Source organism: Triticum aestivum, chromosome 4B (assembly GCF_018294505.1).
Source record: "Triticum aestivum cultivar Chinese Spring chromosome 4B, IWGSC CS RefSeq v2.1, whole genome shotgun sequence".
NCBI classification, from domain to species: Eukaryota; Viridiplantae; Streptophyta; class Magnoliopsida; order Poales; family Poaceae; genus Triticum; species Triticum aestivum.
The window spans coordinates 672,196,180-672,214,107 of NC_057804.1; the positions used below are offsets into that span (position 1 = coordinate 672,196,180).

The 17,928-nt window shown below is 43.0% G+C and overlaps 1 protein-coding gene across 1 annotated transcript; it reads right to left on the bottom strand.

Moving 5' to 3' along the window:
• Window positions 1-378: 378 nt before the first annotated feature.
• LOC123089861 (F-box/FBD/LRR-repeat protein At1g13570) lies at window positions 379-3,434 on the bottom strand. Its single transcript, XM_044511419.1, has 5 exons — window positions 3,049-3,434; window positions 2,346-2,475; window positions 1,290-2,162; window positions 1,034-1,186; window positions 379-957 (listed from the first exon to the last, which is right to left on the bottom strand). Exons 2-5 carry the CDS (start codon window positions 2,445-2,447, stop codon window positions 520-522), a joined length of 1,566 nt encoding a protein of 521 aa, XP_044367354.1. The 5' UTR covers window positions 2,448-2,475; window positions 3,049-3,434; the 3' UTR covers window positions 379-519.
• Window positions 3,435-17,928: the final 14,494 nt, after the last annotated feature.

Genomic DNA, 17,928 nt, shown 5'->3' on the forward strand with positions numbered 1-17,928 from the left:
TTTTTTTTCTAGGTTTTATTAACCTAGAAAAAACATGTGTCAACCAGACATTGAACGATGAAAATCAGACGTCTAATGATTATACTGTCCCATACAAAAACACAAGAAAGTTGCACACCATATATGCAAAACAAGAAAGTAGGGCTTCATTCAGATCAGCAACAGCAATGAAGGCCGGCATGAGAAGAGAAGGAATAAAACAGAGGAAGAAAAACTGGAAAAAGAAAAGTAGAGACAATATTTAAATATTCCGATTTTTTTTCTTTTTGAAAAAATTGCATGAATTTTGAAAAACATTCATGGAGATGGAGAGCTTGACCAATCAACATACATGATGCCAAGCCAAGCTCTGAACAAGAAGTCTTTTCTTTTCCATGATGATCGAACAAAAGAGTTTTCACTATGAAAGAATGCTACCAAATGGATCTTGTTCAACACAAAGAGTTTTGACCAACTCTGAATGAATGGTACCAAATGTCACCGGTGTATGCATAGCTTCAGGAAGCCCGGCCGCGACCATTACGCCGCATTCCTCGCCTCTCTTCTACGCAGCTCTGCGAAGAAAGACGCGCGTTGGGTTGCACCGATACGCGTGCGGGCGCCAAACATGAGCGGCCTCACACGACATGCCAGAGGCTTAACGACGTGGACAACATCGCGGCAGTCTCTGCTGCGGAGGAACTCCCGGGCGACTTCGTAGCCGTCTGCAAAATGAGGAGCCTCCGGGCGCACCAGTCGGGTGAGACCGGCGGGGGCGGCCACAGGTTCTGGGTCTATCTTCATCGACTCCAGCACGACGGAGTTTATGAGGATGTGGAGCGCCAGCTCCAGCTGGTCCTTCTCGCCGTAGAACCCCGTGATGTCGACCGCCCTGAGATGGGAGTGTGGCTGTGAGGGAAGGCTCCGGAGACGCCCTTTATCCGCGCTGTATTTTTCATGCTGGCAGCGCAGCCACATCTGTAGATAAAATGTCATACTCATCAAATTTCTAATGGTTACTAGAGTAGAATGAAAGTTGAAAGGCCAAACTGACATGAAATTCCAGCTTTTCCAAGAAAGGAGCAGCAACCAGAAGGCAGGCAAATTGAAGAATATCACTTGTCCTTGTCCCAAACCCAAAAGTCAAGCCCAGTGTCAGGTGCTTCAAATGAACAAACTCGTGCAGCTTTCCTGGCAATGCAGCCATCTGAATCACACAAATGCATAGCACAAGTTAGAACACAAACAACAAAATCGGCAATGAAAGTTGACCTAAGAAACCTCAAATACGGATGCACGAAAACGCAAACCTTCCCCTCATGGCATCTTAGAGTCAGAGTCTCGACACGGGGCGCATTATGGCAAAGCTTGGTGAACATGTACTCTAGAGAATTAGTAGAGATGCCCTCCAGCTTGATGCATACATCTGCTAGAAGTAAAGTTCCAGGAGGCGATAACAGTATTATAGAAGGGCCTTTGTACTCGAGCTTTACCAGACCAAAGTTAAACTCCATCGCTCGAAGCAAACGGCAGTCATATACTTGCAAATGCTTAAGCTTGTTTGAAAGATGAGATATCCGTAACCTTGTGAGCATCCCACAGCCAGAGATTCCAAGGAACTCCAAAACACTGCTGCAGTTGGACACCAGATGTTGAAGGTCGCCGTCGGTAATATCCGTGTCTGCTAGGAAAACCCGTTTAAGGTTCCGAAAACCCTTGAAATCCGCGGGCACCTTCAGAGAAACGGCACAGAGTTTTATGGATTGCAGGTGTGAGCTTTCACTGTCATCGAGAAGCCGCAAATCGATTTTATATGGATGTTGTTGTATGTGGTGTGTGGCTGAGAAATCGAGAATAAGTTGCCTCGCCTTGGAAGCAACGGCAAAGCGGACCCATCCCTCTATCCGTTCCCCATGCTCATCGTCGCACGGAGCCTGGAACTGAATGTTGTCGACCCCTGCACCACAGTGTTGCTGCAGGACCGCATCGACTCTCTGAATAAACACGTCTTTCCATGGCCTACCATCGTTGGGTCCGTTGGTACGAGGACCTGGCAACACTGATCTAAGACTGAATTCTAGATTTGAGTGGCAGCGCCAGAGATGCTTCCACCGTTCCGACAGTATGCTCGTCCGCACGGCTTCCTTTAGAGGCAGTCGTGAGAGGATGCTGCAGAGAATGTCCTAGAGTGAAAGACAGAATGGCATTTAGATTGTTGAACAATGATGAGCAAATTCAGTTGTTGTGCATTGTGAAGGAAAAGTAGGAGGAGGACAGCAAGTTGATATACTTGCTTAGATTAGATTCTACTAGTAATAACTTGGCATGAGTGCATTCGTCGAAATATATAGATATATATTCCATACCTTTGGCAGGTTGGTGAGTTGAAGCCCCTTTCTTCTCTTTGATCTCATCATCATCATAGTCTGATGCAGATCTTCATTTGAACCAATATTTATGTTTGCCATTAAAAAACTATCTTAGCCTCTGCTCTGCCTGAAAGAGAAGCAGGTCACACACACAAACAGTGAAAACAGAGTGAGACATCAATCAAAAGGTCAAAGCCTAACCTGAGACTAGCTAGCACTCCTACTTTGGTGGTTATTATCATTAATTAGTTAAGTGTAGAAAAGAGAGTTAATTGTTACTTAAGTTTCCAAAAAGAAAGCAAGCGGCAAGCCTATTATGTGTGTGAGACAAGTTATAGATGCAGACATGAAAACAGAGCATGTTTGTTACTACTTGATCAGTTTACATACGGAGAAGACATGTTACTACTTCCTTGCTATCAAGTGGACCTTGAACGAAGCAAGGTATCATCAGATCAGATAGTAACAAACAAACTGTAATTTCAGACGCATTATAGGAGTACTTATTAGTGCACTCTTGTTTCCCTAATTGGTCCCACCAAGCCTTACTGAATCTGAAATAGGTTTAGAACCTGCATCTGAGGAATTATGTCCCAGCTGGTTTGTGAATCAACATGCATGCATGATTCTTTCTTAGTTTCAGATCAGAAAGGATGGAACTTTGTGGAGCGAGATACGCAAGGGGAGAGGGCGTTGGTACCGTATAGATCTCTGGTGAGGAGCCAGCCCGGTGGGAAGGAAGAAGGAACTCGATCGCGAGAGAATGCCCTCCGCCAGCGGACCAATCCACCGCCGCCTACCCTCTCTCGGCCGAAATCCGGCCCCCGATCCGATTCTAGCGGCAAAGCCGGGCGATGCACGGCGACAAGTGCGCCGTTGAGACGACGGTGTGGGCGGTCGGCGGAAGGAATCCCGTCGGACCTAAGGAGCCAGAGGAAGAGGCGGTCGCAGGTCTGAGCCGGTTGGGGCGGCGGCGGCGGCGGCGTCCGCTGGCTTGTTGTAACTCCAGCCAGCCAGCAGCTCCTCTGACGTGGCTCGTGGCACGGTACAACTGCCCTTTACTACGGGCTCGTACATCAGTTTAGATATCCTTCGTCTATAGCAATCCCCCACGTCAGTTGGAGATAGCCTTAAAAACAGCCTGTACAATAGGCCGTCTCTTTGCCTATCTGTAGCACCCAAAAAAAAGGAAATATTAACGATATAAAAAAACAAGGCGAAAAGAGCGGTGTTGCAAAAACATTTATAACAACTAGTTGGATGCCCGTGCGTTACCACGGGAAAAAAAACTTAGAGGTGGCGCCAATTCTAAAGAGATACAACATGGATTTGAATATGATGCTTATGTTTGTTGGGGGGGGGGGGGGGTTTGTTACAGCTTTACCTTACAAATATATATGGGTTTTCGGCCACATCTATGCAAAATACTCCCCCAGTTCCAAAATACTTGTCTTTCTAGACATTTCAAATGGACACAACATATGAATGTATGTAGACATATTTTAGAGTGTAGATTCGCTCATTTTGCTCCGTATGTAGTCACTTGTTGAAATCTCTAGAAAGACAAATATTTAGGAACGGAGGGAGTAGAAGTGATGCATGAATACAAGAACTTTGGCTAAAACATTGCAATCACAAGGACACATAATCATGACAATTTTCAAAAAACAATGTATCATCAGAATATCTGATTGTCTTCTTTCGTTTATTTGCCACTATTTCTTCAATTTCTACTTTCTCTTCCTACCCTATCCTTAGCTAATCCACATAATAGCCTGGACCATATATGTCCTTTGCACATGGATGTTTTTTCTTTATTCTTAAAATCAATCACCTCATGAAGCATACGGGCCTCAATACAAAAAACACGTCATCAAGAGTACGTCGCAATGTGGTTAGCCTAAAAACAAGTTACATCGCAAAAATCAACAGAGCGTAATCAATTGTTATTAAGCTTAATAGGATCGAAATAACACGCTCCCCCAGCCACAAAGCAGAGTATCTTCCATAAAAAAACAGAGTATCTCCCCTCACTGAAAAAAACAGAGTATTTAACTTTGCTACAAAGCAGGTTGTGAAGCACAGAAAACCAGTCTTAACTTTCAGCCACTGCTTCACCCTCAGTGCAACGTACACCTCCACTCCACTCACCTGTACCAATGGGGTGTGATCTCTTTGATTTTCATCTCCAGCAAGCACTGCTTAATAACCATGCTTTACAGCCTGAAAATAGCCACATAGATATTAGTATATGTACAACAAAATATAAATAAATGCTCGACATACAGCAAGCCACCGGAGGCATTGCTCCTAAAGGGCATTCAATATTGTATATGTATCATTCGATTACTACTTAATTGAACAAACTTTCACCCTTTTACACTATACAATATAAAGCAAGATTTGAAATCGAACAGGAACAGAGTACTTGGTTTCTTTGAGATATAAAACATCAAGCCTCGTATGTAGGACCAACATTGCATAGGTGTAAAGGTAGAAATAATTTGTACTCTTTACATCGTAGCCGGAAGGGACAGTTATTATGCACATGTAAATGTCTGAAGTACTCCCTCCGTCTCAAAATTCTTGTCTTAGATTTGTCTAAATACGGATGTATCAAGTCACGTTTTAGTATTAGATACATCCGTATCTAGATAAATCTAAGACAAGAATTTTGGGACGGAGGGAGTATGCAGGGCCGGCCCATAGGCCAGGCAAAAGGGGCGACCGCCCCGGGCCACAAGAGGGGAGGGGCCCAACTAAAACTTACATTAGTAAGATCTGTTCAAGTATACATTACATCTAAAAGATTATTAAATTCATAAAATAGAGCCTCAATTTGCAGAAGCATAAGTTCACACCACATACTGATAAGTTATACCACGCTTAGGAAAATCAAACTGACTGGCGGAATTGAGTTCAAATACATTAGTCTCTCTTTACGATGCATGTTTTAGTATCATAATGAAAATTATGATATCTGAATTTCAATGTTTAAACCAATACATAATTTTAGTCCCATAAACGTGTAAGCATCTCATTTGCACCAAACCAAACCAAGTGAATCTGGACGAGCATGTTAGGTAACCGAATCATGTGTAAAAGTATAATGAACAACATTTTTGGTTCTTCGAATTACTAAACCGAACATGCAAGCCACATTTTCTATGCCCTATAAGTTTCCATGAATATGACTGCCTAATATACACTAGAAATCGCTATAAAAATATTTTTTAGTGTGTCTATAATTTATAAATATCTATCATAATATTCAATATAATATTAAAAGATATATGAACACACGCATGTATATGCAAATGTGCATACACTACATCGTTTATGCAGTATTAGAAAAATAAATATGAAAGATTGTCTTAACAATAAAGAAAAGTTTTGGTACATCATAAAATTTTCATTTTGTAAAATTAAAATTTTCAATTATATACATTATAGATGCGTACAAATTAATAATATAAATGTTATTTGAAAACATTTTATGTGGCTAAGTAATAAAAAAATATTAATTACAACTGTAGTATGGTACACTTAGTTTAAAATAAGTATAAAAGTTTAATATGAAAAAAAAATTATGTCGCCCCGGGCCCAAAAATACATTGGACCGGCTCTGGGAGTATGAAGCAACAATAATATGCATTGATAATCGCATTGCAAAATTATACACAGCAAGGGTGTCATGGCTCTTCAGCCCAGCGAGTACCAGTCTAGGTCAGTTACTGCTTGTCGATGTTCACCTCCCAGCTGAGCCCAGATACATCAATATGTGTTTCTATCCATTGGCCCAATTCAATGGCTCGCTTTGGCACAATCGGTTGCAACATAATTACAGTGTATAAATCAGTGTGATGAGAAATGAAAAAAAAGGATGCTTTTTTTAAACTGTAGATGATAAGGTACAACTTCATATGTAGTTATGCATGGAACAATAGAGCAGGTAGCATGCCTCGTTATTCTCTTGAAAATTGACAGCAGTCAGCGTATAATAGAAGTTCAACCTCTAGATTTATGTATCATTAGTAGCCCATGACTTAAGACAACCATAGCAAATTGATGGCGAACTCATGAATGAAATTATGTACCTGTTTATTAATTAGTATATCACACGTAGAGTTTTCATAAAGCAATTTCTTCCAATTTCAAGTAATCTACTTAACTATCTTAGGAGCAATAGCACTTTGATGATGTAAACTGAAGTCTCACCTGAAGTCTGATGCCAATATGCTTGCATGACAGTTCTTCAGCATTTCCAGTTTTCTAAGATGAAGAGAAATACTGGCAGATGGCAATATGCTAGCTTGCCTGGTAGTTTGTATTTTACAACACTACATAGGTCAGCCACTCCATGAGAAATAAACAGAGCTAATAAGGAAGACTACGAAAGCACATTGTAGCAATTCAGATACTACAACTTGGTACTAATAAGAGTTGTGGTAACCAAATAGTTTTCATCAACTACTCCTCACCTGCAGGCATCTTACTCTAGGATTGATAGTGAAAAGTGCTTGCCCTTACCTTTCATAAAAGTAATGGAGTCTGAATCAGTGGAAAAAATGATACATGTATCAATTAATGTGCATTGTCCTGTTTGTTAAGAGGGACAACTCAAACTTTAGTTTCAGTATCTGCTAGTGGTTTATATATCTTGACCAAGGATCATCTCAATATCTGACATGACCCTGTTTGTTAGAGGGACAAATGATCCACCTATTTCTTCATACATGTAGGCATCACTCACAACTTCTTAGCTTTCGAGATAACACGGACATGTTTCCGAACATTTTATCGGAGAACTTGAAAAACTAAATTAATAAAAACGAGCAAGCCGTTTCCAGGCTCATAACTACAAGGATTTTATTTCAACTCGTAGGAAAGAATAATTGATATAGCAATTCTCAATGTATACTGTTTACAAAGGTTTTAATCAATCTACCATCCGACCCACGTCATATATTTGTGTCAGAAGTCAGAACAAAAATATTTTAAAGAATTATTTATTCTCCACTTGATCTGAAAAACCATTCATCCTCCATTGAAATTGTAATCTGCACCAAATTAATCTCACAACACAACTCAGAAGTCAAAACACCGAATGAATCATGGCTGTGTCAAAGGACAAGGCAAGGATGATCTGAGTAATGGGAAAGAATGGCATAGCTTACCAAAAATTCTGGAATGCAAGAGCAACACACGCGACACACACGGGCAAGAACATGACGAAAACAAAGGAGAGGATGGAGATCGACGCACCTGTAACTGCAGACAGGACGTGGAAGCATTATTGCAGGTATGAACAGAGCAGAACACAGTAGCTCCCCGTCAACCACTACACCAGATCAGGCCATCTCCGAGACGGAGTTCCGCTGGAAGAGGACGTGTGTGTGTGGACCACGTAAAGTTCCTATGGAAGCAACTCTTACTTGAAGGGGACAACCATGCAGCACACCGAGTCGGTTAGGGGAGTAGAAGGCAACACCGCCGTCGAGGATGAGCAGCGGAGATTTGCGTCAGACGAGACAGGGGAGGGGCGGAGGAGGCTCGAGGAGGAGCAGTGGTGGGTGGCGGGGATGCTGCGGCGACAAGAGAGGCATCGGGAAACAGACGACACCGGCGGCGTGCTTGCGGTGGTTGGTGCCGAAGGAAACGGGGGAGGGGCGAAGGAGACGGTGAAGAGGAAAGGGTAGCGGAGGTGGTGGTGTGCTGCTGCGGAAGAGGAGAGGCTGGAGAGGCGACGGGGGCGGACGGCGCCAGCGGCGGCCACACCCCACGTCTGACCTATGGGATTTCTTGAGCTGGTTCATTTTCTTTCCAGAGGACTCTCGCTGATTGGAGATGTGAGATGGATCGGTCTAGACTGCTGCGGCGGAGAGCCTATGGGGTTTCCTGAAGATATAGGTGGAGTGGAGGGTTCTTTTTGCAAAAATGCCATTTCTTGCCTCGGAAGCGTTAGATGCAGATCAGATGGTCCAAAATGTTAGATGGCAGGCACACCATCATCACCAATTGTGGTTTTATAAGAGTAGAGATAGTTGTCCGATCTATAGTCCCAGCCAGTCGAGGACCTTTACAACAACTACCTTGTTGCGCTTAGGGGGTTTGCAATAAGGACCTTGTTGCAAAGGTCCGCCAAGACAGCACACCACGTGCCTAGGCGTCGCCATCCGCATGAGAAGCTACCAGCTCCACTCCAGCACCATGGCGGCGCTCTCATGTCGGGCGCTCCTTCGAGATTTTCTGCAACTGGAGCTAGGTTTCTGAAACATGCCTCATGTCGCAAAGTCTGACCACTCACTCTGTAACGTTGGCGTTTTCTGCAATTGGAGCTATGTTTCTGAAACATGCCTCATGTTGTAAAGTCTGACCACTCACTCTCTAACGTCAGAGCCTCCTCCGACGCTTTCTGCAGCTCGGACTATGTTTCTAAAACAAGACCCTTTTGCGAAAAAAAACTTCATCACCGAACCATTTTTAATTTTGTGAAACATGACATCTGTTGCAGAACCCTTTTGAAACAAGACCCCTGTTGTAGGAAAAAAAACTTCGCCACTGAATCGGTTTTTCTTTTTCTGAAACTAGTCTTGTGTTGCAGAAATCCACTTAAACAAGACCCTTACCACGGGAAAAAAACTGGTTGTGGCACTCACTTGCGGGCCAGTGCGAGTGCTCGATCGGGATTGAACTTACGGCTAAGGACACGACGGATGTAAGAGAAAAGATCGGTCGGCTGAACACCAGCTTTTCCCTTTTTTATGTGTGCAGAGGGTCTTTCTAGTGCTCTGACTCATGCAAAGGAGGTTCGTGGCATTGGAGGTATCAAGGTGTATAGGAATGCACCATCAGGTTCACATTTGTTATTTGTTGATGATTCCCTGATCCTTATGAAAGCAGATATGAATAATGCAACCTTGTTGAGACAGGTTTTGAATGACTATTGCACCAGTTCTGGTCAAACGCTGAGTGAATGGGAAAGTAGTATCTTCTTTAGCCCCAATGTTGATGTTGAGGTGAAAGCCCAAGTTTTGTGTTGAATTAAATATCACGACAGAGGCTCTCTCGGATACTTATCTTGGGCTATCATCTATGATTGGGCTAGATAAGAGTGAAAGCTTTACACACCTTGTGGAAAGGGTGGTGAACCGGTTAAAAGGGTGGAAGGAGAAATTGGTATCCCTCGGTGGGAAGGAGATCTTGTTGAAAGCTGTCATCCAATCAATTCTTGTATTTGCTATGGCTGTGTTTTAGATACCAAAGAAGGTATATGTAAGAAAATTACAGATGCTATGGCGGCTTTCTGGTAGGGAGACATAGAAGAGGAGAAGAAAATGCATTGGGTAGCCTGGTGGAGGATGTGCCTACCGAAATCCAAAGGGGGCATGGGGTTCAGGGATCTTCATGCTTTTAACTTGGCAATGCTGGCTAAACAGAGTTGGAGGATGATTTCTCATCCTGACACTTTGTGAGCCCAAGTGTTGAGAGCAAAATATTTTCCAGACGGGAATATACTCAAGGCATGACCGAAGAGAGGTTCTTCTTACACATGGCAAAGCATCTGAGCGGGGCTGCAAACGTTTAAAAGAGGACACGTCTAGAGGGTTGGATCCGATGAGAAAATCGGTATATGGGATGGTCATTGGATTCCCTCGAGTTCCACAAAGATGATGTTCACAAGAAGAGGTAATTCACTATTGAGAATAGTAAATGAATTGATGATCCCGGACACGAGGATGTGGGATGAAGAACTGAGCAGAGAGCTCGGTACTAAAATGCCATGGTTCTAGCAAAGATAAACAAACTTGGAAGGCGTTCACCGAAGAGTGATTAGCAACCTAACTAAACTTGCTTCGTCCGCCGTAGTGGGGATGGAAGAGGAGGACATGCCGCCATTGTATATAGTAGATCTAGGTTGTGGTATAGAGTTTGATTTTCCTACATGGCAATTGGTGAATAATTAATGTTGTGGAGAAGCACCACATGCTGCTCCCAAGCGGCCTATGGTGGAACCCCTCCACCTCCTCTAGCTCCTGTGTGTTTGTGGATTGAAGCTAATGGATGTGGATTTGGAAACGACTTCAACAATAAACTCATTAAGGCCATGGACACGGGGTCTTTGGAATTGCTCTTTTCGCTCTTTTCAGCCACGATGGAGGAAAGGGTAAGGATGGCAAATCTGACTCTACCCCTTGAGATTCGATGAGTGCGGAGAAGTTCTGCTGACCTTGAGATTCGATGACTCTACCCCTCGTTTGCTTCATCTTCCTTTGCATTGACCTTGGCAAGCTATGGATCAAACAAGGGATTGTTTTCGGTGAGCGTTTTAGGGTGCCTAAGATGCAACCCCAACTTCAAACGGACATGCTCCATATCTGATGTCCTTGTCTTCGGCTTCTAGAAGTAATATCCTTCTTCCTTTGCCCTGCATTGCCAAGGACGTGGATAGAGATGGTGGCCAATGCATCTCCGGCGAGGCCGCTGGAAGATTTAGGACTCAATTACTTTTTTGTTTCTTCGTATGGATCCTGAATGTAAATTTGGAGGACTTGGTTGTAATTTATATTTTTGTTGTGCTCCTCTATATGTACATTATCATGATTTTTCTATTGTTTGTTCTTATGGAAGTATATTTATTCGGTGGTAGCAATACAAGCAAATAACTTTTGTTATGCTTCCAGCGAAATGAGTATTTCCTTATGGTGGAACCAGCCCATCAGGGTCTAAGTCCTAGACCTAGCACTAGTGTTCATATTTTTCTAAATTTATTTCAGCCTTTCCGGCGATGTTCTTTCAGCGGGAGGAGACGTATCCGTCGACTACAAGACATATGTGGTGACGTCGTCAATCTCAGGATGTTGTGTCAGCTCGGTATCTGGAAGGTGCTCATAAGGATAATATGTGTGTGCATGCATATTGATGACTGTATGTGCATGTATGTGAGCATCTGAGATTGTACTATGTTCAGAAAGAAAAAGAAAAAGAACAAAATAAAAATAAAATGAAAAAGGAAAAATGAAAAAGGAAAAATGAAAAACAAAGAATGAAAACAGAAAAAGCAGAAAAAGAAAGAAAACCAACAAAAAACACCAAAACCGGAAAGAGCTAATGGGCCGGTCAAAATTGTATGTAGCGGCAGTGAGGATACGTGCTCGCTCGCTAACTAGCAACCTGTGTAAAAAATAGGATTCCCCGCCGCCGGTCCCCTAACTAACGACCTATGCATCAAATAGAATTCTCCGCCAAATGCAAAGGGCGGCCGAATTGGACCATTTACACTCAGCTTCCTCTCAATTATGTACGTGCAGTGCATTCGTTTGCTGGGTTTGGCTTTTGTTCCATTTTGTATTTTTTGTCTTGCCCTACCGTTTTGCCCTTCGATTTCCATTTTCTGTTTTCTCATATTTTTCCTTTATTACTATTATTATTATCTTCCATTTTCCATATTTTTGTTTTTTTTTTACTTTCTTTGCTTTTTCTTTAAGTTTTATATTTTGGTTAGTAAAAATACATTATGTTGTTTATTATTTCCATGGAGATAAAAATGTGCACGATTAAAAATATATTCAACAATTATAAATTTTTTTATGAGTTTATAAAAATCACAAACTGAAAAATCTTCGCACATTTAAAAAATTCCCATGACCATGTTTGTGAATTTACAAACATAAATAAATTGTAACAATGTTCATGAAAAATAGGAACTGTACTTAAAAATAGTAAATTGCTTTGTAAATTTTGCAAATGTTCATGAATACAGAAAAATGTTCACACATTTAAAAAGTCAGTAATTTGAGAAATTATAATGAATTTTAAGCACATTCTAGAATTGAAACAAATGTATTGAAATTAAAAAAAATCATTTTTTTTCTATTTTTTCGGATTTTATAAAATGTTCCGAAATTTAAAACTTTCCCAAAATTAAGAAATATTCATGAATTTTCAGTGAATGTTAAGAAAAATAGAAGTTTTGAAAAAAATGCTTTTAGATATTGATGAATTTAAAACCGTAAATTTTAGAAAATCATCAGAAATTCAAAAAAAAATATTCAGGTGAAAAATGGACTAGAAAAATGGACAAACCCTGATGAAGGTCGCTCAGTAAACCAAATAAGAAAACACATGAACAATGTTGAAGATGGCTTTGTAAAGAAAGCTTGAACTGGGCCGAGCTTGGAATGTAAGAGCCGGTGTGTTTGCCAGGCATTTTGTGGCTATAAGCGCGGAGCCGTGGAGATCTCTTGTTTGTAGTAGCCGACGAAAGTGGCATTACATACAAGGAGGAGGAATCCTCGAGAAAAAGATATTACGCAGATGTCCTCTCCTCACTTAAACAGAGATTACTCCAACTGCTCATCGTATCAATGGCGAAAGCTCCTACCACTTCTTCATGAAAGTTCATCATTTAAAAGAACTTCATACAAATATACTCTCTTCGTCTCAAAATATAAGATCATTTTCAACACTCACACGTTTGGCATGCATACGAGCCACTAGCTCAAATCCGGGCAATCCGTACACGTATTACGTGGCCAGCCATCGTCCGACGGAGTCGGATAAGGCGCGTACGTGGCCAGCCAACAAGCAGCGGAGCTAGATAAAGGGCATCTAAGGGCATCTCCAGCCGTTGGCCCCCCCAGGACGCATACAAATCACCCCCTGGAGGCGAGCCGGCGATACACTCGGCGCTGGGGCGATTTTGCGCCCAGTCGTCGCCCCCATCTCGCCCCCAGGCGTCGAAATTGACCCACCTTGCAGCCAAATTTCGGCGAATAAAGGACCATATGGACGAGAATAGACCCATATTCGGCGTGGTTTTGCCGTGTCTCGGCGTTCAATTATCAACACAATTTTTCCTTATCACATATTTCATCAAAGAAAAATCAAATACTTCAACAAAATACTACAACAACAAATAGTTCAATACAAATTATATAGTTCAACAAATAAAAACTCGTATTTCATCACGCGGCGTCCCCCTTGAGCCTCCATAGGTGCTCAATCAGATCTTTCTGCAGTTGATGATGCACATGTGGGTCTCGGATCTCCTGACGCATACTGAGATAGGCAGTCCAAGTTGCCGGTAGCTGGTGATCAACTTCGGCTAGAGGACCCTGCCTGTAGTATGGTTCAGTGTCAAACATTGGGTCTTCTTGCTCGCTCTCGATGATCATGTTGTGCAAGATGACACAGCAAGTCATGATCTCCCACATTTGATCTTTCGACCAGGTCTGAGCGGGGTACCGAACAACAGCGAATCGAGATTGGAGCACACCAAATGCCCGCTCGACATCCTTCCTGCAAGCCTCCTGAAGCTTCGCAAACCAGGCGTTCTTGCCTCCTGCCACATGGTTTGAGACCGTCTTCACAAATGTCGACCATCTCGGATAGATGCCGTCAGCTAGATAGTACCCCTTGTTGTATTGATGCCCATTGATCTCGAAGTTCACCGGAGAAGAATGACCCTCAACGAGCTTGGCAAAAACAGGAGAGCACTGCAGCACGTTGATGTCATTGTGAGTTCCTGGCATACCAAAGAAGGAGTGCCAAATCCAGAGGTCCTGTGTGGCTACCGCCTCAAGCACCACACTGCAACCGCCTTTGGCGCCTTTGTACATCCCCTGCCAACCAAATGGGCAGTTCTTCCATTTCCAATGCATGCAGTCGATGCTTTCAAGCATCCCAGAAAATCCTCTTGCTGCATTCTGGGCTAGGATCCGAGCAGTGTCTTACGCATTGGGTGTTCTCAAGTATTGTGGCCCAAACACTGTCACCACTGCCCGACAGAACTTGTAGAAACACTCTATGCTGGTGGACTCGGCCATGCGCCCATAGTCGTCGAGTGAATCACTGGGAGCTCCATATGCAAGCATCCTCATCGCTGTCGTGCACTTCTGGATGGAGGTGAATCCAAGAGCGCCAGTGCAATCCATCTTGCACTTGAAGTAGTTGTCGAACTCCCGGATGGAATTCACAATCCTGAGGAAGAGCTTTCGGCTCATCCGATAACGGCGCCGAAATGTTCTCTCGCCATGAAGTGGAGCATCGGCGAAGTAGTCGGAGTAGAGCATGCAGTAGCCTTGCAGACGATGCCGGTTCTTTGCTTTCACCCGCCCCGGCGCCGAGCCACCTCGACGCGGCTTTTCATTGCTCGCCAGCAGCTGGGCGAGGGCGGCGAGCACCATCATATGCTCTTTTTCCTGGACGTCGGCCGCGGCTTCCTCCTCCAGCAGCGTGGCGAGCTCTTCCTCCTCATCCGAGTCCATCGCCTAGGCAGTCAAAACGCCGAACACCTTGCGCTCGGTGGGCGTGTACCCGCCGTTAAACCGCGCCTCCGCGGCCGGAAACGCCCAGCTGCTGCGGGAGGGGCTGCCGCGGCGAAGCGCTGCTATTTTCCGGCGGGGAATGGCTATCTAGCGGAGTAGGCCGGCGGCCGTCGCCGGGATATAGCTAGTGGTGGCCGAGGGCGCGGGGGGTGTGAGGCGAGTCGGGTGAAGAAAACCTTGACTTTCCCCTGTCGGTGTGGGTCAGGCGTGCTTTTCCCTAGCGCCGGAGCCCCCAACGGCTCCCCAGCGCGCCGGGTTCGGCCTGTGACCGCCGGGCGGAAAAAAGGTCCGAACCGGCGATTTTCGGCGTCCTGGGGGCACGACTGGGCCGTTTTTTCGGCGCCGACGCCGAAAAAGTGGTCTGGGGGGCCTGTTGGGGGCGCGGCTGGAGATGCCCTAAGGACCAAAGAACTATTTGGAGCCCAGCCTACAGCTAGCACTGGTTTTGGAAGCCAATGACCCCTGAAAAAGACTGTACATGCAGATGTCTAATATATGCACGTATTTTCTTATCAATATATGTTTTCATACGTGGTGTACACATAAAAACATGATCAAAATTAGCTTACTTTTGTTGTCATGGGATCAGAAAATTGTCTTTTTTGTTGGAACCTACAAATCAACGTACTATTTATTAAATTGTAAAATACGTAGAAACCATTTGAATTGGTTTGAAGCCCATAAACATTCTCTTTGAGTTTTTAAAATTCTAGCTCCCCATTAAGCCTGCGAGCCAAAATGATGTTCTCCTTGCAAGGACGGCTATACATATTGTGTACGCCGTATGCAGTAGCCTTTCATCAGCATGTGTCCGCGTAAGTTCCTATATATGCATATGCATAATGCTACATTTTTCTTGCACCAACAAATAATCGTGTTGCAATAACTTATTGTAGAAATGTAGAATCTTGCATGGTAAATTTTAAATGAACTGTCTTGGCGTCGACTGAGTGGTAAAAAGATCCCCAAGGGACTGCGAAATGGCGAAACAATAATCGTGTTGCGATAATTTATTGTAGAAAATCTTCTACAATAAATTATCGCAACACGATTATTGTTTGGTGCAAAAAAAATGTAGTATTATCTCACTCACTGAAAAATTCTTTAATTCTCATTAGATTTTACTAATTTGTCAGTACCAACCTAGAAGTGTTCAATTAAAAAATGATTGTTCGTTTTAGAGTTTAAAGAAATATGAGATCTACACGGTCTCAACATCAAATCCACAGTGCTCGGCCTCAACTCAGAGTTGAGTAATCCTCAAGGGTGCCTGCAAAAAATAAAAAGGACAAATTCTCAAGGGACTGGGAATTCACAAAACCGTAGTTTGTAATAGGTTTTGCGTGTCTACTAAAAAAGCGCTAAGTGTATTTTTGGTTCTTCCTCAACTATTGACATAGTGTTACTTTTGTTCCTGTTTATCTTTTGTGTACACTTCATCTCTGACTGTCAATATTGTGTAACACTGATTCCAGAAAGTAGTCAGCCATGGTCAAAACCCATAATTTAAAAAAAAAAACTCTCATATATTAATTAAGTAAAATATTCTTACAATAGTTCAATACAGCACTCACCCCACAGGGTGGAGCACTACCATCTAGAATACCATTAGAGCTACTACCAAAACTAAATTTAGTAATCTCATGCCCCACAACATTCAGTGGCCGTTTGAACTACATCAACTCCAAAATTTTGGAAAACTTTGTCAATCCAGCACTTGTTTCTTCAGATCAATGAACGACGACCTGCATAAGCATTCATTTGCAAGAAAAAAATATACGAAGGAGGAATCAGTTTCCAAAATAATAGCTGGTGGATAGTGATATCAACGTAGAGACCCACCCGGTAAGCACGAAGCTGCCCTTCTTCCACACTGGAACAAATGGAAATAAAATCCCAAGAAGAGACATAACCTCGCCCAAAGAATTTCTGGCAGCCACACCCACACTCGCCGACCCAGGGGTAGCAACAAAACTGGCATCCACGTTTGTATTAATACAAGTAGACGAAGCAGGCAGACACCCAACATTTTTAACCATTACAAAAATGTCAACCCGGTACTCTGGTATCTACAGTCTGACACCCCATGGCAACCCGAGTAAGTAGACCCTGATCTGTTGGAAAAAGCAACTCCTAGGAGGCGCTAGGCAATGAGCAAGCGCCTTGCTTGGTGCATAAGCAGAACTCTAGTCATGAAAAGCAAGAAATTGTCCCCACCCAAGTGAGTAATCCTGCTATATTGCACCGACAGACCAAATTGGCTATCTTCCAATTGCAATAGTTGGTAGATTACTCACTTCTATTCTACATATCAATACACATAGAATATTGCAAATATTACATGATAGTCAAAATTGTACATCCACCTAAATTGCGCCTAGGGCGCTTAAGCATCACCTAGGCACTAGGTGAAGGTCAACCGCCTCACGTATGCCTACACTTCCCAACCTTGAGAAGACCAATAGCTTTTCAAAAGATTAACCGAATTGAGGATGGTTTTCCTCCCTTCTCCAAAAAGCACATCATTTTTCAAATGTGATGGTCTCTAAATGAGAATTAAAAACTGTCAATGCAATGACCTACTCATAATATCAAGCAGAATTAACAACCAGTCTAGGCCGGAATGGACAAAAAATTCTTCACCTGAAAGGTCCCACAAATCTATCATCGCCATATGTACTCCCTCCATTCGAAATTACTCGTCCAAGAAATGAATGTATCTAGATGTATTTTAGTTGTAGATACATCCATTTTTGTGACAAGCCTTAGTGAAACTCATGAGTATCATGGAAAGCACTTTCCTCTTCAACGCAACAAATCGAGCACATAACTGAAGAAGTTTGGTGGTGAGTGACTCTATTAACCTGTAATCTTCTGAGGTACATTAGTATTCCAACTGACATTCCATAATCTTCTATCTATCTCCATTCAACCCACAACTAGATTGTCCAAAATCCTCCTTCTGCTCCTTGAGGTCTAAAGCAAAGGTTGTAGGCACTTTTAACAGAAAGAATTCCACTCTTCTCATAGTACCAAGCCACAAAATCTCCCTCCTGAGAAGAAGGGACACTAAGCTTATGGATCACCTCAGCGCGCGCGCGCACACACACACACACACAAACACACACATTGAGGGAGAGGGAGAGGCAGGGACCAAGCCAGCGATGTCGTGCTCGCATAGTCAAGAGAGAAAGAAAGCAATATACTTTTTTTTGTGAAAATCTAGAGATGGTACTCAGTGTCTGTCAAAT

Bases quoted from the DNA above. Each gene is read 5' to 3' on its own strand.
- LOC123089861 (XM_044511419.1), bottom strand. From the start codon at position 2,447: ATGGCAAACATAAATATTGGTTCAAATGAAGATCTGCATCAGACTATG. The intron at 2,163-2,345 runs GTATGGAATATA...CTTTCACTCTAG, and splicing joins AACTCACCAACCTGCCAAAG to GACATTCTCTGCAGCATCCT. The intron at 958-1,033 runs GTCAGTTTGGCC...TTTTATCTACAG, and splicing joins TGGAAAAGCTGGAATTTCAT to ATGTGGCTGCGCTGCCAGCA.